The sequence below is a fragment of the Oncorhynchus mykiss genome, chromosome 21, assembly GCF_057628025.1.
Source record: "Oncorhynchus mykiss isolate SJ-2025 chromosome 21, ASM5762802v1, whole genome shotgun sequence".
Classification (NCBI taxonomy): domain Eukaryota; kingdom Metazoa; phylum Chordata; class Actinopteri; order Salmoniformes; family Salmonidae; genus Oncorhynchus; species Oncorhynchus mykiss.
This window is the reverse complement of record NC_143042.1, coordinates 53,032,011-53,056,132: the sequence shown is the minus strand read 5'-3', so window position 1 is coordinate 53,056,132 and position 24,122 is coordinate 53,032,011. Positions and strand designations below refer to the sequence as shown.

Below are 24,122 nucleotides of genomic sequence, written 5' to 3'. Positions count from 1 at the left end.
CCTCACCAACTTCAAACATCTGCTATCTGAGCAGCTAACCGATCGCTGCAGCTGTACATAGTCTATTGGTAAATAGCCCACCCATTTTCACCTACCTCATCCCCATACTGTTTTTATTTATTTATTTTTATTTTTCTGCTCTTTTGCACACCAATATCTCTACCTGTACATAACCATCTGATCATTTATCACTCCAGTGTTAATCTGCATAATTATAATTATTTGCCTACCTTCTCATGCCTTTTGCACACAATGTATATATAGACTCCCCTTTTTTCTACTGTGTTATTGACTTGTTAATTGTTTACTCCATGTGTAACTCTGTGTTGTCTGTTCACACTGCTATGCCTTATCTTGGCCAGGTCGCAGTTGTAAATGAGAACTTGTTCTCAACTAGCCTACCTGGTTAAATAAAGGTGAAATAAAAATAAAAATAAAAAATATAATATTCAATCATTTTAGTACCTAACATTCGATTTGGACCAAACATTTTTCGAACAATGAGTAAGACATGAGGAATACAAATAAGTTGTCAAAAGCCATCCACGCACCCCCCACACTGCACTCTAATCCCACCTCAACAACGAGTATACAGTATCAGTTCTCTATGTTTTACAAGTAGTATGGAGCTGCGGCTTAGAGTATTGTTTCTTCATCCTATGTAATGTATTCGGTGATGCTTTTTTTTCCCCCTGTTCAGAGAAATTAGTAATTTAGGTTTTTGGGTTTAGCCAGCCGCCAGAGGAAAAGGAAGAGATTCCATGATGCGACCTCTCAAGAGGAGACGGCTCAGGACAGTGCAGCAATGGTGTTTCGGTAACACAGTGTTTATGTCCCATCCTACGTTCTGATATTACTAGGTTCTGACCACTAGACGGTGCTGTTCCTGCTATTAGGTGTTGTTTTTTAAACAATCCCCCCCCAACCCCGATTGTTAAATGGGACCATGCCTCAGGACTACCTGGCATGATGACTCCTTGCTGTCCTCAGTCCACCTGGCCGTGCTGCTGCTCCAGTTTCAACTGTTCCACCTGCGGCTATGTTCACTGGACGTGCTAACTGTCCCAGACCTGCTGTTTTAAACTCTCTAGAGACAGCAGGAGCGGTAGAGATACTCTGAATGATCGGCTATGAAAAGACAACTGACATTTACTCCTGAGGTGCTGACTTGCTGCACCCTCGACAACTACTGTCATTATTATTATTTTACCATGCTGGTCATTTATGAACATTTGAACATCTTGGCCATGTTCTGTTATAATCTCCACCCGGCACAGCCAGAAGAGGACTGGCCACCCCTCATAGCCTGGTTCCTCTCTAGGTTTCTTCCTAGGTTTTGACCTTTCTAGGGAGTTTTTCCTAGCCACCGTGCTTCTACACCTGCATTGCTTGCTGTTTGGGGTTATAGGCTGGGTTTCTATACAGCACTTTGCGATATCAGCTGATGTAAGAAGGGCTATATAAATAATACATTTGATTTGATTTGATTTAAAGGGACAGTTAACCCAAATAAAATGACATATTGGTTTTCTTACCCTGTAAGCGGTTTATGGACCAGGTATGAAAACAACCCATGATTTGGTTTTGTTTACCAGTACACTGTTTCAAAATGCTAACCTTTCAGCATTTGTGTCACAAATCCAATGCAAGTCAATGGTACCTATATTAGCATTTTCATCCTTCAAGCATCCTTTCCATTCCCCCCCGTCTCCAATAGATTCTCGCAGAGGAGGTACAATATCAATAGCGGTTCTTTTGAGACATTAGCATGCTCTGTATTCGAGACCCTTCAGTGCCAATGGCTCCCGTGTTGCATTCAGGTGATTACAATGTACCCCACTGGGACCAGAGTGAAATATGTCAGTGTGTCCTTCCCCGAACAAGGCTGAAGGAGATAATGAGCATAATTATTGTTAAAGACTGCTTTTAAAAAGAGCCTGTTACTTGGCTACCTTATAGGCAATGATCACGATGGATGTTATACACAGGGAGAGACAGACCAGAGGGAAATTGAAATGAGATATCATACATTTCTGCCAAATTGAGATTTGAAAGGTAAGCTGTGAGAAGGTTTCCCACTGTAATAGATTTTGATGGGTGACCTCTGAGAATATTTGATGAACTTAACGAACAGTAAATCAAAATCAAATGACAATAGTAAAACATATTGTCTCCCATGAATGAAGCAGTGTATCCCCTCCCCCACATGGGCCAATTGAGATATGTGTCAGTAACACATTTTCTGTTAATTACCATAGCTCTTGCATTGAGCCATTCACCCAAGTTTCGTGAAATTTGTCCCAGTCCTGTCTGAGATATCGCATGTGACCAGGGGTGCCGTATGGGGGGGGGGGGGGGGGGGGGGGTTCTAACAAATTATTACAACATTAGGTTATTAATTTAATATTGAAAAAAAGTACCTATCATTATTAATATAATATTTTATTTACAATTCACTAATAAAACTAACGGTTTCTTTTTATGTTCTTGTTTTTGGCAAAACAGTTAACATCCAGAGAGTCTTTGCATTGCCCAACTCCCCTCTATTTACATGAAAAGGTTTGGTCCTGCCCCCCAAACCAGGCGCGAGCGGTACTCGCTAGCAGTGAATTGCAAGTGAGGAGTGGCGGTGGGTCATCATGTCTCAGCTTCCTAAAGAAGAATCTGGTTTCCAAAAACGAAAAGGAAAGACAGGAGAGAGAAGGAGAAACGGTGATGTCACCCAATGTTTCACAAAGGAAGGTCCGTGAGTGGTGGATATTAACCTGATAGCTTAGTCCGTGAGTGAAATAGGCTACTTTTGCTCCCCTAACATTCAGTTACTTAATATCTTCACAGAAAATTCTGAGTGTTCACATTTCGCTCCTATTTTAGTCGACATTTAATAAAATGCAGGAAAACTTTTAGCAAGCTATTCATAATAAATCAGTTCTCCCTGTCCCTGCCTGGTGCCAGGCCCAACAGATACAGCTTCAGGCTCAGCAGCCCTGTCTCCCCATACCCCTGAACCAGCCCTGTCTCCCCATCTCCATGAACCATCCCTGTCTCCCCATCCCCATGAACCAGCCCTGTCTCCCCATCCCCATGAACCAGCCCTGTCTCCCCATCCACATGAACCAGCCCTGTCTCCCCATCCACATGAACCAGCCCTGTCTCCCCATCCCCCTGAACCAGCCCTGTCTCCCCATCCCCCTGAACCAGCCCTGTCTCCCCATCCCCCTGAACCAGCCCTGTCTCCCCATCCCCCTGAACCAGCCCTGTCTCCCCTTCCCCATGAACCAGCCCTGTCTCCCCTTCCCCATGAACCAGCCCTGTCTCCCCTTCCCCATCCCCATGAACCAGCCCTGTCTCCCCATCCCCATACCCCTGACCCAGCCCTACTCCCAACTGAAGAAGGAGCTGAGCAGCATTGTGTTGAATGACACATCAGTTGGCATAATTGCAGGTACTGCAATGCATTGAGGACAAGAATGTGATTCTCCAGTCATGAAAAATCTCACTTGACACAGATGCAGGCTCTTAGAGATGGATGAGAGTCTCTCCTGTCTGAGGCAACACTGATTGCCACGCAAATGGATGTTGCACCTCAATTTATCAAGGAACACAGTCGCCAGAGGAAAGGGAAGAGATTCCATGATGAGACCTCTCAAGAGGAGACGGCTCAGGACAGTGCAGCAACGGTGTTTTGGAACACAGTGTTCTTTACTGCTATGGAAAACATCATAAGTGACTTGGACACTAGGTTCCACACCACTGCAACAAAAAAAAAAAATTGTAGAATAATTTCCTGCTGTTCTGAAAGTTGGGCAGATTAGTGAGGATAAAGTCCCTTCTGTGTACCAACCACTGATCATGAAGTATTCCAGAGATCTTACACCTGAGTTTCAACATGAAGTAAGACACCTGAACACTGTATATGCTGCTCCCCTCCTAACTTGTCCCCTCTTGGTCTCCTGACACCTGGACACTGTATATGCTGCCACTTTCTCCTCTAGCTTGTCCCCTCTTGGTCTCCTGAACACTGTATATGCTGCCACTTTCTCCTCTAGCTTGTCCCCTCTTGGTCTCCTGAATGCAATTTGTGAGATGCAGCTGCAAAGTATTTTTGGGAGAGGTGTGCATTGCTTTACGGATATTTTGCACACTGCCTGTGACTGTTCCTGGTGGCGAGGGAGCTTTCAGTGAGCTAAAACTGATAAACAACGATTTGAGGTCCACTATGTCCCAGGACAGGCTTTACAGTCTTGCCATGCTGTCCATTGAAAGTCCGTTAGCTAGAAAGCTGGACTTCAAAGACTTGATCAGTGTCTTTGCTAGCAAGAAGGCTCGGCGCTGGGCTCTTGGTGAGTAAGGCTGAGCGAGGGCCAGTGATAACTGTTTAATGGCTATGGATATTGGATCACGACACACATGATGCCCACAGGCTGAGAATTAAGACTGAGAACAAGATAATGGCTGGATTGCCATAAAAATTTGTTGAGCACAATCAAGACCCCCAAGTGAAAGAAACCAGTTGATTTGGTGACCTCTTGACCTTTCCTCTAGCGCCACCTTCAGGCCTTTTCCATTTCCACTTTTACAGCTGATTATTGTCTCGTTGGTGTGTAAACTTAGTTCAAAAATCTGCTGCCGATTTTATTATTTTGTTTATTATATCGTTCTATAGATGATAATGTTATTTTGTTTTTATTGAAGAGGAGTTACTGTATATTTAAAGTTATTTAAAAAGTTATTCATTAATGTTAAGAGAATTTCCCATTCAATAATTTTTACCATTAAAATGACATTTAGACTGTTAAAAGATGGCCTTAGGCACATTTCTTATAGAGGGTATCAGTCTTGCATCAAATAGTGAATTCCACTGTATGCAGACTGTTGCATGCATGTCTGCACAGTGTTATGCTTTCACAGCTCACTGTCGGTAAATATCGTACAGTAAATATTGACCTACAAGATGAGCTGCAAGCCTGCAAAAGGTAGGAGTTATTTAAAGCTTTGAATGGGTCGATTGGGTTCTGACAGTGTGTGGTTCCAGCAATTTCGCAAGGTTGGTGTGGCTTGTGGTGGTGGGGCCCAATGTGATATCTTTTCATAGTGGCCAAAATCCCCGGCGGCGCCCCTGAGTGTGACTAACGGTACAAATGAACGGACCGAGACAGATCCACAGTCCCCTGCCCCATTTCATTGTGCAGGACAAAATACAAGTACATTAAAATTGTTATTTTGTATTCAGTTTAGATTTAGAAAACGTGGTTGTGATGAAGTGATTGGGACCCGATGCCAGATGTATTTCAACTTCAACCTGATGTTCATCTTCATCTTCACAGAAGCCCCAGCACTCAAGGAAACGTGACTTGCGGCCTGTTTGAAATGCATCCTTCCTTGAAGTGATCACAGATCACATTTGATTTTGGATTGGTTAATGTAAAGGGAGAATGACCTTACATTCAGGTATCCAATCACAGTGCCTTTGGAAATTATTTAGACCCCTTGACCGTTTTCCACATTTTGTTACGTTACAGCCTCATTCTAAAATTGATTAAATTGTTCCCCCCCTCATCAATCTACATACAATAACCCATAATGTAAAAACAAAAACAGGTTTTTAGAAATGTTGGCAAATGTGAAATATCACATTTACATAAGTATTCAGACCCTTTACTCAGTACTTTGTTGAAGCACGTTTGGCAGCGATTACAGCCTCGAGTATTCTTGAGTTTGACGCTACAAGCTTGGCACACCTGTATTTGGGGAGTTTCTTCCATTCTTCTCTGCAGATCCTCTCAAGCTCTGTCAGGTTGGATGGAGAGCGTCGCTGCACAGCTATTTTCAGGTTTCTCCAGAGATGTTAGATCGGGGGTCAAGTCCGAGCTCTGGCTGGGCCACTCAAGGACATTCAGACACTTGTCCCGAAGCCACTCATGCTTTGTCTTGGCTGTGTGCTTAGGGTCATTGTCCTTTTGGAAGTTGCATCTTGGCCTCAGTCTGAGATCCTGAGCACTCTGGAGCATGTTTTCATCAAGGAGCTCGCTGTACTTTCCTCTGTTCATCTTTCCCTCGATCCTGACCAGTTTCCCAGTCCCTGCCGCTGAAAAACATCCCCACATCAAGAGGCTGCCACCACCATGCTTCACCGAAGGGATGGTGCCAGGTTTCCTCCAGACGTGACACTTGGCATTCAGGCCAATGATTCAATTTTGGTTTCATCAGACCAGAGAATCTTGTTTCTCATGTTCTGAGAGTCCTTTAGGTGCCTTTTGGCAAACTCCAAGCAGGCTGTCATGTGTCTTTTACTGAGGAGTGGCTTCCGTCTGGCCACTATCATAAAAGGCCTGATTGGTGGAGTTTTGCAGAGATGGTTATCCATCTGGAAGGTTTTCCCCATCTCCACATAGGAACTCTGGAGCTCTGTCAAAGTGACCATCAGATTCTTGGTCACCTCCCTGACCAAGGCCCTTCTCCCCCAATTGCTCAGTTTGGCCAGGCGGCCAGCTCTAGAAAGAGTATTGGTGGTTCCAAACTTCTTTCATTTAAGAATGATGGAGGCCACTGTGTTCTTGGGGACCTTCAATGATGCAGACATTTTTTGGTACCCTTTCCCGGATCTATGCCTCGACACAATCATGTCTCTGAGCTTTTTTGGAGAATTCCTTCGACCACATGGCTTGTTTTTTTTTTCTCTGACATACACTGTCAGGTAGACAGGTGTGTACCTTTCCAAATCATGTCCAATCAATTGATTGGACCACAGGTGGACTCCAATCAAGTTGTAGAAACATCTCAAGGATAATCAATGGAAACAGTCTGCACCTGAGCTCAATTTCGAGTCTCATAGTAAATGGTCGGAATATTTATGTAAATAAGGTATTTTCTTTATCATCGTTAATACATTTGCAATTTTTTTGCATTTTCGTTGTGGGGTATTGTGTGTAGATTGAGGAGGAAAAATGTATAAATTAATGTAATCCATTTTAGAATAATGTAATGTAACAAAAATGAGGAAAGAGGGAAGTGGTCTGAATACATTCCTGTATATACACTGAATATGCATTGTGTGCTCACATCGAGGAAACAAGGACGGACACATTAGAACAGGGCTTTGATTTATAGTCACCTTTGACCCTGGGCCCCTATTTCATGTCGTTATTATTCCCTTACCCGGAATGGCTCAGAGAGTTGGAGGTGGAACTGAGATCATTTCCTTCTATGGCACTCCCTAGGAGGTCTGGTTGATGCTGGACGATGTCATTGATTGTAGCACATGCAATGTGGCTCCTGCTGGGATGTAAGAGTTCCCACTGTGGCCATTATGGACAGCTTGAGTGATGTCACACCAGGGACGAGAGAGAGAGAGAGAGAGAGAGAGAGAGCGAGAAGGCCTGTCTGGTCACAAATATACTGTAAGTACAGTAGATATGGGCATAGCGGAAAAATAACACAAAGGGGTTTTAAAAAGTATCTGAACATTATTTAAAAAAAAAAAGATAAAGTGTATAATCATATATGCATGGAGAAAAACGGTATAATGGAAACATAATCTGTTGATGTATACAGCACCTGGTGTATAAATATTTGTTTTATAGAGCAAGGTTATCTTTGGTAATTTATCCATCTGATACATTGTACTGTATTTGTCCTGCTTACATAGGAAGGACTCAGTATCACAGAGAAGAACATATCCATCCCGTGCCTATAAGACATCCTGGGCTTTGACTACAGCATGTAAAGGATTTTCCCAAATAATGCACAGCATGGGGTAAACAGAGTCCCTTAAACTATCATAATGTCAAAACAGAATACAGGGACTATCATACAGGGACTATCATAATGTCAAAACAGCATACATGGACTATCATAATGTCAAAACAGTATACAGGGACTATCATACAGGGACTATCATAATGTCAAAACAGTATACAGGGACTATCATACAGGGACTATCATAATGTCAAAACAGAATACAGGGACTATCAAAATGTCAAAACAGCATACATGGACTATCATAATGTCAAAACAGCATACAGGGACTATCATAATGTCAGAAAAGAATACAGGGACTATCATAATGTCAAAACAGCATACATGGACTATCATAATGTCAAAACAGCATACATGGACTATCAATGTCAAAACAGCATACATGGACTATCATAATGTCAAAACAGCATACAGGGACTATCATACAGGGACTATCATAATGTCAAAACAGCATACAGGGACTATCATAATGTCAAAACAGCATACAGGGACTATCATAATGTCAAAACAGCATACAGGGACTATCATAATGTCAAAACAGCATACATGGACTATCATAATGTCAAAACAGCATACATGGACTATCATAATGTCAAAACAGAATACAGGGACTATCATAATGTCAAAACAGCATACATGGACTATCATAATGTCAAAACAGCATACATGGACTATCATAATGTCAAAACAGCATACAGGGACTATCATAATGTCAAAACAGCATACAGGGACTATCATACAGGGACTATCATAATGTCAAAACAGAATACAGGGACTATCATACAGGGACTATCATAATGTCAAAACAGAATACAGGGACTATCATAATGTCAAAACAGCATACAGGGACTATCATACAGGGACTATCATAATGTCAAAAGACAATACAGGGACTATCATAATGTCAAAACAGAATACAGGGACTATCATAGTGTCAAAACAGAATACAGGGACTATCATAATGTCAAAACAGCATACAGGGACTATCATAATGTCAAAACAGCATACAGGGACTATCATAATGTCAAAACAGCATACAGGGACTATCATACAGGGACTATCATAATGTCAAAACAGAATACAGGGACTATCATAATGTCAAAACAGCATACAGGGACTATCATAATGTCAAAACAGCATACAGGGACTATCATAATGTCAGAACAGCATACAGGGACTATCATAATGTCAAAACAGAATACAGGGACTATCATAATGTCAAAACAGCATACAGGGACTATCATAATGTCAAAACAGCATACAGGGACTATCATAATGTCAAAACAGCATACAGGGACTATCATAATGTCAAAACAGCATACAGGGACTATCATAATGTCAAAACAGCATACAGGGACTATCATAGTGTCAGAACAGCATACAGGGACTATCATAATGTCAAAACAGCATACAGGGACTATCATAGTGTCAAAACAGCATACAGGGACTATCATAGTGTCAGAACAGCATACAGGGACTATCATACAGGGACTATCATAATGTCAGAACAGCATACAGGGACTATCATAGTGTCAGAACAGCATACAGGGACTATCATAATGTCAGAACAGCATACATGGACTATCATAGTGTCAAAACAGCATACAGGGACTATCATAATGTCAAAACAGCATACAGGGACTATCATAATGTCAAAAGACAATACAGGGACTATCATAATGTCAAAACAGCATACAGGGACTATCATAGTGTCAGAACAGCATACAGGGATTATCATACAGGGACTATCATAATGTCAAAACAGCATACAGGGACTATCATAATGTCAAAACAGAATACAGGGACTATCATACAGGGACTATCATAATGTCAAAAGACAATACAGGGACTATCATAATGTCAAAACAGAATACAGGGACTATCATAGTGTCAAAACAGAATACAGGGACTATCATAGTGTCAAAACAGCATACAGGGACTATCATAATGTCAAAACAGCATACAGGGACTATCATAATGTCAAAACAGAATACAGGGACTATCATACAGGGACTATCATAATGTCAAAACAGAATACAGGGACTATCATAATGTCAAAACAGCATACATGGACTATCATAATGTCAAAACAGCATACAGAGACTATCATAATGTCAGAACAGCATACAGGGACTATCATAATGTCAAAACAGAATACAGGGACTATCATAATGTCAGAACAGCATACAGGGACTATCATAATGTCAAAACAGCATACAGGGACTATCATACAGGGACTATCATAATGTCAAAAGACAATACAGGGACTATCATAATGTCAAAACAGACTACAGGGACTATCATAATGTCAAAACAGAATACAGGGACTATCATAATGTCAAAACAGCATACAGGGACTATCATAATGTCAAAACAGTATACAGGGACTATCATAATGTCAAAACAGCATACAGGGACTATCATAATGTCAAAACAGAATACAGGGACTATCATAATGTCAAAACAGAATACAGGGACTATCATAATGTCAAAACAGAATACAGGGACTATCATAATGTCAAAACAGTATACAGGGACTATCATAATGTCAAAACAGCATACAGGGACTATCATAGTGTCAGAACAGCATACAGGGACTATCATAATGTCAAAACAGCATACAGGGACTATCATAGTGTCAAAACAGCATACAGGGACTATCATAGTGTCAGAACAGCATACAGGGACTATCATACAGGGACTATCATAATGTCAGAACAGCATACAGGGACTATCATAGTGTCAGAACAGCATACAGGGACTATCATAATGTCAGAACAGCATACATGGACTATCATAGTGTCAAAACAGCATACAGGGACTATCATAATGTCAAAACAGCATACAGGGACTATCATAATGTCAAAACAGCATACAGGGACTATCATAATGTCAAAACAGCATACAGGGACTATCATAGTGTCAGAACAGCATACAGGGATTATCATACAGGGACTATCATAATGTCAAAACAGCATACAATATATACTTCGCTCTATTCACTTGTTGAGACGAGTACTTGTTGACACAGTTTAAAAAATTGGAGCCTTGGGCTTTCAAATGCTTTAGTTACCTCATCAAAGAGCTTGCGAGCAGTAAAAGATGTTTGTGACTATCTTGACAAATCCATGCATGCAGACTAATAAATTGTGATGGGAGCTTGGTGTTATTTCCATGTCCTGTGAGCCTTGATCAATAGTTGATTGGGACTAATTTATTCAGCAACTTTCAAATAAACAAAATAAAACACAGGCACTTTGTATACTAAATAAAAGAGGCACATCTCATTGAAAAGCTGTTCTGCTCTGATAAAAAAAAAGTCCTTAAAGAAACAACCAAATAATCCCAGAAAACAGTTTCTTTCATCTTGATCCTGTGGGAAATTCCCCTGCTTGTGGTGCAACGAGCGAGTTTTTGGATCGTGGGGCAAATAGGGCATGAAATCTCAGTGAAACATCCTGAAGATCCTGATAATTTTCAACACTTGCCCTTCCCCTCTCTCTCTTGTGAGACATTGAGGAGATCCTGTCCAACCTGAAGCTCCATTCCCTCTCTGAAATAGCCTGGTAGAGTTTTTAAACAACTCAATTGACCAAGGTTGTTTGAAGTTTTAGAATTTATTTATTTACTTTTTTGGTGCTCAATGCACACATTGTGCAGTTTCTCTAGAGGTAAATCAGATCAAGCCCCAACTGTGCGATGTAGTAATTAGAGTTGTAGTTTCCAAAAGGCCAATATTTCTACATAGTTCAGCGCAGAAAATGTGGTCATTAATGAACTACAACGACCATAATCCATATTGCACGCCTACTTGTCCGGTCTGTGTGTTTCTTTAACACCTGCTATGTTAGGTTAGTGTGGGGCACACCGAGGTAGGTCGGGCAGATAAGGAGAGCAAGAGAAGAGACAGATGAATTCCTTTTTTCGAGAGAGATAGAGAGCAGTTGCTTCGCCAGGTGTCTCTACCTGAAAATAAATGATCTAAGTGATTGATAGTTGGCATTCAGCAGTCATAGTAGTATGTCTTATTTACTTTGAAGAACTACTAAAATAGTGATTTTTGTCAGACAACAGACAGGTCTATCGAGATGAGATGACTTGGAATCAAATAAAGTCATCATATAAAACCAATGTAATAAACACAACACTGAAACATTTTCCTAAAGTAAACGAATGTGAATAAATGATGGTTAATAAGTGATCAGCACTAATGTACAGTCACTACCATCATGGGGACTTTTATTACAGTCACTACCATCACGGGGACTTTTATTCATTGTTTTATTCTGTGTTGTTACAGCATTCAACCCATAATGAATAGCGCATTTAATGTATTGTACTTTTTTTTAATTTATTTTTTTTAAATCGAAAAACTGAAATCGAACTGACCTCAAAAGCACTAATTCACTCAGCACGTGCAGGGGCTTCCAGGGGCTTCCAGGGGCTGAAGCCGTAGGGGGCCCAGGAGGCAAACAAAAATAAACATGAAAGAGTGTAGTACATATTATATATGCAGTTTATCTTTTCTGCAACCGCCAACCACAGGTGGACTCAGGAGCTCTCAATGAGTATAGACAGCCTGCTCTCAATGAGTATAGACAGCCTGCTCTCAATGAGTATAGACAGCCTGCTCTCAATGAGTATAGACAGCCTGCTCTCAATGAGTATAGACAGCCTGCTCTCAATGAGTATAGACAGCCTGCTGCTGCCGGTTGGGGGTAACTTGGGAGCCCCATCTTGGTTGGGTAACTGATTCAGGGCCCGTCCTAGCCTTAAATAAAACCCAAACAAAGCCCCGGGGAGCGCAGGGGAGAGGAGCAGGTGCAGGGGGAGATACTGATCGATTTGGTTGTCCGCCGATAAAATAAGAAATCAGGGCTTTACTCGGCGCTGACTTGGCAAGCCTTCAGAGGGCTGAGGAGATTAGAAAAGAGAATTTCCCGACAACAAACAAAGGGCATGGTTAAAGAGCCCAGTCCTGACCGCTTGTCCCTTTGTCTCTTTCTAAGTGTGATTAGATCGGAGTCTTTCCATCCTGTCTGGGAGGAGGGGGGGGGGGGGGGGGGGGGAATCTGAACTCTGGCTCTATAAATGTCAATATACTCTTGTTTTAGATGACTTGATTCTTCTGAGATGAGACACAGTGCTGGAGAACGTTCAACGTTACAAAAAAACAAAAGCAAAGTGACGTTCATCTGCGTCATGTGTTCTAAAGTTCCTCTCACACACACACACACACACACACACACACACACACACACATACATACATATACACACACACACACACACATACATATACACACACACACATACACACACACACATATACACACACACACACATACACACACACATACATACACACACACACACACACATACATACATACATACATACATACATACATACATACATACATACATACATACATACATACATACACACACACACACACACAGCTCAAAAAAATAAAGGGAACACTTAAACAACACAATGTCACTCCAAGTCAATCACACTTCTGTGAAATCAAACTGTCCACTTAGGAAGCAACACTGATTGACAATAAATTTCGCATGCCGTTGTGCAAATGGAATAGACAACAGGTGGAAATTATAGGCATTTAGCAAGACACCCCCAATAAAGGAGTGGTTCTGCAGGTGGGGACCACAGACCACTTCTCAGTTCCTATGCTTCCTGGCTGATGTTTTGGCCACTTTGGAATGCTGGCGGTGCTTTCACTCTAGTGGTAGCATGAGACTGAGTCTACAACTCACACAAGTGGCTCAGGTAGTGCAGCTCATCCAGGATGGCACATCAATGCGAGATGTGGCAAGAAGGTTTGCTGTGTCTGTCAGCGTAGTGTCCAGAGCATGGAGGCGCTACCAGGAGACAGGCCAGTACATCAGGAGAAGGCCGTAGGAGGGCAACAACCCAGCATCAGGACCGCTACCTCCGCCTTTGTGCAAGGAGGAGCACTGCCAGAGCCCTGCAAAATGACCTCCAGCAGGCCACATATGTGCATGTGTCTGCTCAAACGGTCAGAAACAGACTCCATGAGGGAGGTATGAGGGTCCGACGTCCACAGGTGGGGGTTGTGCTTACAGCCCAACATCGTGCAGGACGTTTGGCATTTGCCAGAGAACACCAAGAATGGCAAATTCGCCACTGGCGCCCTGTGCTCTTCACAGATGAAAGCAGGTTCACACTGAGCACATGTGACAGACGTTACAGTCTGGAGACGCCATGGAGAATGTTCTGCTGCCTGCAACATCCTCCAGCATGACCGGTTTGGCGGTGGGTCAGTCATGGTGTGGGGTGGCACAGCCCTCCATGTGCTCGCCAGAGGTAGCCTGACTGCCATTAGGTAGTCAGGCTACATATGCTGGTGCGGTTGGCCCTGGGTTCCTCCTAATGCAAGACAATGCTAGACCTCATGTGGCTGGAGTGTGTCAGCAGTTCCTGCAAGAGGAAGGCATTGATGCTATGGACTGGCCCGCCCGTTCCCCAGACCTGAATCCAATTGAGCACATCTGGGACATCATGTCTCGCTCCATCCACCAACAGACTGTCCAGGAGTTGGCGGATGCTTTAGTCCAGGTCTGGGCAGGTGATCCCTCAGGAGACCATCCGCCACCTCATCAGGAGAATGCCCAGGCGTTGTAGGGAGGTCATACAGGCACGTGGAGGCCACACACACACTACTGAGCCTCATTTTGACTTGTTTTAAGGACATTACATCAAAGTTGGATCAGCCTGTAGTGTGGTTTTCCACTTTGATTTTGAGTGTGACTCCAAATCCAGACCTCCATGGGTTGATAAATTTGATTTCCATTGATAATTTTTGTGTGATTTTGTTGTCAGCACATTGAACTATGTAAAGAAAAAGTATTTAATAAGAATATTTAATTCATTCAGATCTAGGATGTGTTATTTTAGTGTTCCCTTTATTTTTTTGAGAGGTGTACATATTCCTCCCCCCCTACTACCATACTCCTTTCAAAAGGCACTTAAATCTTTTGTCTTGCCCATTCACCCTCTGAATGGCACAATCAACGTCTCAAGGCATAAAAATACCTATTTAACCTGTCCTCTCCCCTTGATTTAATAAGTGACATCAATAACGAATCATAGATTTCACCTGGACTCACCTGGTCAGTCTATGTACTACAATGTACTACATCACAGTGCTAGAGGCGTCACTACAGACCCGGGTTCGATCCCGGGCTGTATCAAAACCGTCCGTGATCGGGAGTCCCACATAGCGGTGCATAATTGGCCCAGCGTCGTCCGGGTTAGGGAAGGGTTTGGCCAGGGTGGGTCGTCATTATAAATAAGAATTTGTTCTTTACTGACAAATAAATAAATAATGATTAAATAATGGTTAAATAAAATAAAAAATACATGTACAAAAAGAGCAGGTGTCCTTAATGTTTTATACACGGCAGGTAGCCTAGCAGTTAAGAGCCAGTAACTGTTTAGTCGCTTGTTCGACTCCCCGAGCTGGCATGGCAGTTAACCCCCAGCAACAACTGCTTCCCGGTGCCAATGATGACAGCTAAGGCATAACCCCCCAATATTTTTGAAAACAACGTATAGCCTCAGAACTATGATTTAGATCTCATGGATGGTCAGTCTTTGCATCTATTGTGCAGTCTATGAATTGGAGAGTGGTTACAATTCTCGGACTACCCAAAGATTCCTAGATGCCCTTCCAGACTCCCTCACCTACCCAAGGACGTCAGAGGCCAAAAATCAGTTAACCACCTAACTGAGGAACTACATTTAACCTTGCTTAATACCCTAGATGCAGTCGCACCCCTAAAAACAATAAATATTTGTCATAAGAAACTAGCTCCCTGGTATACAGAAAATACCTGAGCCCTGAAGCTTCCAGAAAATGGGAACAAAAATGGTGCCACACCAAACTGGAAGTCTTCCGACTAGCTTGGAAAGACAGTACCGTGCAGTATCGAAGAGCCCTCACTGCTGCTCCATCATCCTATTTTTCCAAATTAATTGAGGAGAATAATGAAAATCCGAAATGTATTTTTGATATTGTCTCAAAGTTAACTAAAAAGCAAGCATTCCCCAAAGAGGGGATGGCTTTCACTTCAGCAGTAATAAATTCATGAACTTCTTTGACGAAAAGATCATGATCATTAGAAAGCAAATTACGGACTCCTCTTTAAATCTGCGTATTCCTCCAAAGCTCAGTTGTCCTGAGTCTGCACAACTCTGCCAGGACCTAGGATCAAGGGAGACACTCAAGTGTTTTAGTACTATATCTCTTGACACAATGATGAAAATAGTCTTGGCCTCTAAACCTTCAAGCTGCATACTGGACCCTATTCCAACTGAACTACTGAAAGAGCTGCTTCCTGTGCTTGGCCCTCCTATGTTGAATATAATGAACGGCTTCCTAACCACCGAATGTGTACCGAATTCACTAAAAGAGGCAATAATAAAGTCTCTCTTGAAAAAGCCAAACCTTGACCGAGAACATGTAAAAAAAACTATTGGCCTATTGGCCTTGAATCTCCCATTCCTCTCAAACATTTTTGAAAAAGCTGTTGCGCAGCAACTTACTGCCTTCCTGAAGACAAAACAACGTATACGAAATGCTTCAGTCTGGTTTCAGACCATGTTATAGCACTAAGACTGAACTCGTAAAGGTGGTAAATAACCTTTAAATGGCGTCAGACCGAGGCTCTGCATCTGACCTTAGTGCTTCTTTTGATACCATCGATCACCACATTCTTTTGGAGAGATTGGAAATTCAAATTGGTCTACACGGACAAGTTCTGGCCTGGTTGAGATCTTATCTGTCGGAAAGATATCAGTTTGTCTCTGTGGATGGTTTGTCCTCTGACAAATCAACTGTAAATGTCAGTGTTCCTCAAGGTTCCATTTTAGGACCACTATTGTTTTCACTATATATTTTACCTCTTGGTGATGTAATTTGGGAAACATAAGGTTAACTTTCACTGCTATGTGGACGATACGCAGCTGTACATTTCAATGAAACATGGTGAAGCCCCAAAATTGCCCTCCCCGGAAGCCCGTGTTTCTAACATAAGGAAGTGATTGGCAGAGAGATGATAGTTTTAGGTCCCAAGAAACAAAGAGATCTTCTGTAGGATCTGACAATTAATCTTGATGGTTGTACAGTCATCTCAAATAAAACTGTGAAGGACCTCGGCGTTACTCTGGATCCTGATCTCTCTTTTGATGAACATAATCAAGAATATTTCAAGGACAGCTTTTTTCCATCTTCGTAATATTTAAAAAAATCTGACATTTTCTGTCCAAAAATTATGCAGAAATATTATCCATGCTTTTGTCACTTCTAGATTACTGCAATGCTCTATTTCCGGCTACTCGGATAAAGCACTAAATAAACTTCAGTTAGTGCTAAACACGGCTGGTAGAATCTTGAAAATAACCCAAATATTTGATCATATTACTCAAGTGCTAGCCTCTCTACACTAGCTTCCTGTTAAGGCAAAGGCTGATTAAGGTTTTACTGCTAACCTACAAAGCATTACATGGGCTTGCTCCTACCTATCTTTCCGATTTGTTCCTGCCATACATCCCTACACGTATGCTATTCTGTCCCTAGAGTTTCTAAGCAAAAGCTGGAGGCAGGGCTTTCTCCTATAGAGCACCAGTTTTATGGCATGGTCTACATATCTATTGGAGAGACGCAGACTCGGTCGGGACCTTTAAGTATTTATTAAAAAGACTCATCTCTTCAGTAAGATTGATTGTAGTCTGGCCCAGGGGTGTGAAGGTGAATGGAAAGGCACTGGAGCAACGAACCGCCTTTGCTGTCTCTGCCTGGCTGGTTCCCTTCTTTCCACTGGGATTCTCTGCCTCTAACCCTATTACAGGGGCTGAGTCACTGGCTTACTGGTGCTCTTCCATGCTGTCCCTAGGAGGGATGCATCACTTGAGTGGGTTGAGTCATTGACGTGATCTTCCTGTCTGGGTTGGCAAGCCCCTCGGGTTCGGGAAGGTCTTTGTGGGCTATACTCTGCCTTGTCTCAGGGTAGTAGGTTGGTGGTTGAAGATATCCCTCTAGTGGTGTGGGGTCTGTGCCTTGGCAAAGTGGGTGGGTATCGTCGGACTGGGCCACAGTGGCTCCCGACCCCTCCTGTCAAAGTCTCCAGTATTTATGCTGCAATAGTTTGTGTCGGGGGACTAGGGTCAGTCTGTTATATCTGGAGCATTTCTCATATCTTATCCAGTGTCCTGTGTGAATTTAAGTATGCTCCCTCTAATTCTCTCTCCCTCTCCTCTCGGAGGACCTGAGCCCTAGGACCATGCCTCAGGGCTACCTGGCATGATAACTCCTTGCTGTCCCCAGTCCACCTGGTCATGCTGCTGCTCCAGTTTCAACTGTTCTGCCTGCTGCTATGGAACCCAGACCTGTTCACTGGACGTGCTACCTGTCCCAGACCTGCTGTTTTGTACTCTCTCTCTCTACCGCAACTGCTGTCTCGAACTCTGAATGATCGGCTATGAAAAGCCAACTGACATTTACTCCTCAGGTGCTGACCTGTTGCACCCTCTACAACCACTGTGATTATTATTATCTGACCCTGCTGGTCATCTATGAACATTTGAACATCTTGGCCATGTTCTGTTATAATCTCCACCCGGCACAGCCAGGAGAGGACTGGCCACCACTCAGAGCCTGGTTCCTCTCTAGGTTTCTTCCTAGGTTCCTGCCTTTCTAGGGAGTTTTTCCTAGCCACAGTGCTTCTACATCTGCATTGCTTGCTGTTTGGGGTTTTAGGCTGGGTTTCTGTACAACACTTTGTGACATCGGGTGATGTAAAAAAGGGCTTTATAAATACATTTAATTGATTGATTGATCCCTACTGCCTCTGATCTGGTGGAATCACTAAACACAAATGATTAATTTGTAAGTGATGCCTGAGTGTGCCCTTGACTCTCCGAAAGTAAAAAAATAATAATTGTGCTGTTTGGATTGCCTAATATAAGTAATTTGAAATGATTTATACTTTTTTTGCAATTACATTTTGATACCTAAGTATATTTAAAACAAAATACCTTTACTTTAATTCAAGTACTATTTTACTGGGTGACTTTCACTTTTACTTGAATAATTTTCTAATAAAAAAGGTATATCTTTACTTTTACTCAAGTATGACAATTGGGAACTTTTCCCACCACTGTGTAGGTTCAAGTCGTCACCGTGTAGGTTACAGGCGTCACCGTGTAGGTTACAGGCGTCACCATGGCAACTGTGTGTGTATTGCCACTTGCTCAAAGCCGATTCCGTCACGTCAGAGTACAGGAGCTCAAGTGAGGTTCACAGTAGAGACGAGGGTTTTTCCGTGGGGAGTTGTTTGAATACTCGGGCTGACATATTGTGTTAGAGCCCCGTCGGAGAGACAACCCTTTTACAGTAGGTGGTTTCCTCCCTCAGGTGCCATGAGTGTGACAGGAAATGATATGTTGACACAGCCAATGGCAACGTGTGTGACAGATGACATAGAAATGACCCCACAGTGTCACAGCACCAAGACCAACCAACCTGTTTCATACTCACCAAGAGTCAGTGTACGGCACTGGAATTCACTATAGAAAGAACATTATGGGGCCTATGTAACATTCAGGAGCAAGGGCTATTTAAAACAGAATGCTGTGTGGTGCTGTCTTTGAGCCAAAATGTCCGCCGCGCTTCACCCAGGTACATGTCCCAAGGTGTCCCCGACCTTGTATTAAAAATGCCATAAAAAATACAATGTATTATGCATTAGCCCTAATGAAATTCACTTAGGATGTTGCAGGCCTAAACACAGAATCATCAGAGCAGTAATATTTTTCAAATTAAAAAAGGGACGATTTCATTAGAAGACAAAAACAAAAAAAGTGGATAAATGTTATACATTGCTGGTCAAACAAACGAGTGATGGAATGTTTATTCAGTCGTGGCAATTTGCTGAGGTAATGGATTCTTTGGCCAATAAAGAAATTTAACAAAATAAAAAAAATTCAAACAATTACGCCCCACCATTTCAGTTATAAATTGTTAGCGATGTCACATCAATGCAGATCGCTGTAGAACGGTTTGTTCAATCTATGCAATTAGACCAGTGGTCACCAACCGGTCGATTAAAAAACCCAACAAAGCTTTTCACATTTCTATTTTCATTTATCTGGCGCTGTTAAAGGTAGGTGGATTCAGCTGCACTGCATGCTGGGTAGGTGAACTATTACAATTTCATGTTGTCTGACGGTACAAACTCTGCCTTTCCCGGTGGGCCCGGGAATGCAAATCAAGTGCACTATAATGCACTATAGTGCACTACAATGTCTGCAGTAACGTATCAGGCCTGAAAGAAAGTTAAAGCAAAGACTGTGTCCCTTGAATGCACCATTTACCATGGCAGAGGTGAAAAGGGCAATAGGTACGGCTGGGTTAACTTCACCTGGGAAAGATGAGGTGTTCTATATTATGTTGGCCCATCTTAGCGATGAGGCACTGGATAAGGTATTGGTGTTGTACAACAGAGCGTGGGAGGAGGGGAAACTACCAGGCAGCTGGAAGGAGACAGTAGTGGTACCAATCCACTACCAGACAACAAGAAGGAGACAGTAGTGGTACCAATCCACTACCAGACAACAGGAAGGAGACAGTAGTGGTACCAATCCACTACCAGACAACAGGAAGGAGACAGTAGTGGTACCAATCCACTACCAGACAACAGGAAGGAGGCAGTAGTGGTACCAATCCACTACCAGACAACAGGAAGGAGACAGTAGTGGTACCAATCCACTACCAGACAACAGGAAGGAGACATTAGTGGTACCAATCCACTACCAGACAACAGGAAGGAGACAGTAGTGGTACCAATCCACTACCAGACAACAGGAAGGAGACAGTAGTGGTACCAATCCACTACCAGACAACAGGAAGGAGACAGTAGTGGTACCAATCCACTACCAGACAACAGGAAGGAGACAGTAGTGGTACCAATCCACTACCAGACAACAGGAAGGAGACAGTAGTGGTACCAATCCACTACCAGACAACAGGAAGGAGACAGTAGTGGTACCAATCCACTACCAGACAACAGGAAGGAGGCAGTAGTGGTACCAATCCACTACCAGACAACAAGAAGGAGACAGTAGTGGTACCAATCCACTACCAGACAACAGGAAGGAGCCAGTAGTGGTACCAATCCACTACCAGACAGATGGAAGGAGACAGAAGTGGTACCAATCCTTAACATCACATGCATGTAAAATTATGGAACGTATGATTACGGAGAGGCTAATTTACTTCCTGGAGAGCAGGGGGTTAGTATCGCTACACATCAGAGTGGATTCAGGAAGGGAAAGGGAACTATGGACCCAGTGCTCTGCTTAGAAACAGAGGCCAGGAAGGCTCGGGTGTACAAGGAGACTGTTGTAGCTGTCTTTTTGTGATGTGGAGAAGGTGTATGATGTGGAAGGAGGGGTTGGTAATCAAGATTGATATTACGGGGGTAGGAGGAAGAATGTACAACTGGATAAAGGACTTCTTGTTTGGAAGGTCTATCCAGATGAGGGTGGTGAAGTCTCTCTCAGGCAGCTACCTGGTGGATAACGATACACCACAGGGGGGCGTGATTAATCCTTGGTTGTTCTCAATCATGATCATGATGCTTACTCTCAGGTACGTCCGTATATTAGGTCGTTATTTGCAGATGATGGTGCCTTATGGAAGAGGGGGGGGGGGGGGGGGGGTGCCATACATAGTCAGGAAGGTACAGGAAGCAATTGATGAGGTAGAGCGGTGGGCATTTAATGTGGGGATTCAGGTTCTCTGTAGAGAAAACTCAGACAGTGTTCTTTACCCGGAGGAAGGTGGGATATGAGGTATGCTTGAGGTTGTATGGGAGAAAGTTGGAGAGGGTGGGAGCCTTCAGGTTCCTTGGGATTTACTTTGACACTAGACTGACCTGGGCAGAACACATTGAGAGAGTGGTGGGAAAGTGTAAGAAGGTGATAAATGTGATGTGCTGTATGACGGGGAAGGAGTGGGGGGGCTGGGCGTTCCTCATTCAGCACCATGTATGTTGCATTGATCCGGTCTGACAGGAAAGGAGTGGGGGTCTGGACGTGCCTCATTGATGACCATGTATGTGCATTGATCTGGTCAGACAGGAAAGGAGTAGGGAGCTGGGCGTTCATCATTGATGACCATGTATGTGCATTGATCTGATCTGACAGGAAAGGAGTAGGGAGCTGGGCGTTCCTCATTGAAGACCATATATGTTGCATTGATACGATCTGTAATGGACTATCGCAGTATAGCGTATGGTTCGGCAGCCCGGACATCATTAGAACGGCTTGATGTCATACAGGGACAAGGAATCTGCATATGTAGTGGGGCGTTTCGGACGTTCCCAGTGGCTGCACTACAGGTGGAGATGGGGGAAATTCCATTGCAGATTGGGAGGGGAGAACGGCAGGAAGGCACAGAAGAGAGGAGGCTATATTTACAAGATTAAGGGTGGGACCCAGCCAATTGAATAAGACCTTACATGTGATAGGAAAGCATCCAACAGGAAAGTGTGATTATTGCCAGGAAACAGAGACCGTGGAGCATGTACTGCTACAGTGTGGGCAGTATCAGAGGGAAAGAGAGATGCTGAGATCGAGTATGAGAGAGAATGGGATACAGGAAATTAGGAGTATAATTGAGTAGTACGTCATTAGATATAGTCTCAAATATTTTGTTATCTTTTTTTAAGAGCAACGGGGGATGGAAGGTAGGATTTAGATCCTCCTTGTCTCTAGCCCACACTCCAGTACATTAGGTGGCGATAATGCACCATAATGTTGGATGCAAACTGCTGATAAACCCCCACAGATGAAGAAGACTGTCCTTTTTGGTCAGTGTCAGCGGAGGAACGTTGACAGGCAGACCTCAGTCTGCTAAACTCTCCCACGGCTGAGACTGACTGTCAGACGCAGGCACCATCAGCCCAGTAAAATACAAATAAAAAAGCACAGTATTTAAAATGTACACTCACTCAGCTATGTCTCACAAGTAATACAACAGCGGATCCATGACCTGTATGATCGTATAGCCTACCTCAAATAAAACAAATAAGAACACAAACAAATGGTCTCACCAACAGTGCATTGGCAGGGCAATTCAAGAAAATAAAGAAAGATCTTACCAGTGCAGTTGATCGGTTCAGAAAAATGATCAGAAGGAAATCCACAAAGGCCCCACCCCTCAAAACATTTATAGGCCTGTGGAAATAGCCTTTCAAAAACTTGTCAGACAATCCACAGAAAGGAAAAAAACGTTTTCTTAATTCTCCAATACATGTATGTGACAAGTCTCACCTGTCCAGCATCACAAGAAAACTAGGTTCTTCCAACTAACAGAAGTTTCCCGGGCAACAAAATCTTTATTCTCCCACCTTTCTCCTGTCAAAATCCATGCTGGACTTGACACACCCACTTCCTATAGCCACTCAAAGCAGGAAGTGACAATGGGTGTGTCTAGGCCTAGGGAGTGATCAGGGTGGAGCCTACAGCCCCAACACATCAAGAAACTATAGAACCTTGTAGGTTACACAATGATAATGTATTGGGCCTATAGCCTACTGCACAAACCTCATTGCTATAGTACTGTTTTTATTGTTGCATAGGCTTGGGCTACGTTTTTAAGTCATGGTAAAAAAAAAATCTGAATGGTAGATAAAAAAATTTACTTTAAAAAGTGATATTGACTCAGATAATGTTGGTGACCACTGAATTAGACAATCCATCCCAACCCAATGAATGGCCAATGTATTTCATTTATTAAGGGCCTAAGGCGGATCGTTTCTCCAGTTGTTGTGGTCTTGTTTAGGGGGCGCTATGCACCCCTAAAATCTAAGGGGGCACAAAGTATGTGAGGATGGCTAGGGTGTGGTCTGGAGGCTGTCTGGGCCACCTGACTGTAAATTGGAGAATTCTATTTTAATCGTATTTATTATAATTTTTTGCACTGACTCTCTTGCACAGGCTTGATGTATACTCACTGGACTTTAACCACGCTCTAACACATAATACGTTGACACTCACACACACGCACGCACACGCACGCACACGCACGCACGCACGCACGCACACACACACACACACACACACACACACACACACACACGGGAACGTATTCAAGCGCCTTGACCTTTTCCACATTTAGTTTCAGGCATATTCTAAAATGTATAAAATAGATTTTATCCTCATCAATCTACACACAATACCCCATAATGACAAAACAAAAACAGGTTTTAGACATTTTATCAAAGTTATTAAAAAATAAAAAGCTGAAACATGACATTT

At 42.9% G+C, this 24,122-nt stretch overlaps 1 protein-coding gene across 4 annotated transcripts in view; it reads right to left on the bottom strand.

Moving 5' to 3' along the window:
- elavl2 (ELAV like RNA binding protein 2) overlaps positions 1-23,257 on the bottom strand; it is an 87,908-nt gene extending 64,651 nt beyond the window's left edge. For 2 of the 4 annotated variants that reach the window (XM_090214908.1, XM_090214912.1), the window contains exon 1: positions 23,136-23,257. In XM_090214908.1, coding sequence (XP_090071034.1) covers positions 23,136-23,146 — 11 coding nt within the window. In that variant the 5' untranslated portion in view covers positions 23,147-23,257. Of the gene's footprint in view, positions 1-7,158; positions 7,318-22,963; positions 23,104-23,135 lie in introns of those variants that run through there. The other 2 variants (XM_090214909.1, XM_090214910.1) reach the window with 2 other exon arrangements.
- Between the last annotated feature and the right edge of the window lie 865 nt (positions 23,258-24,122).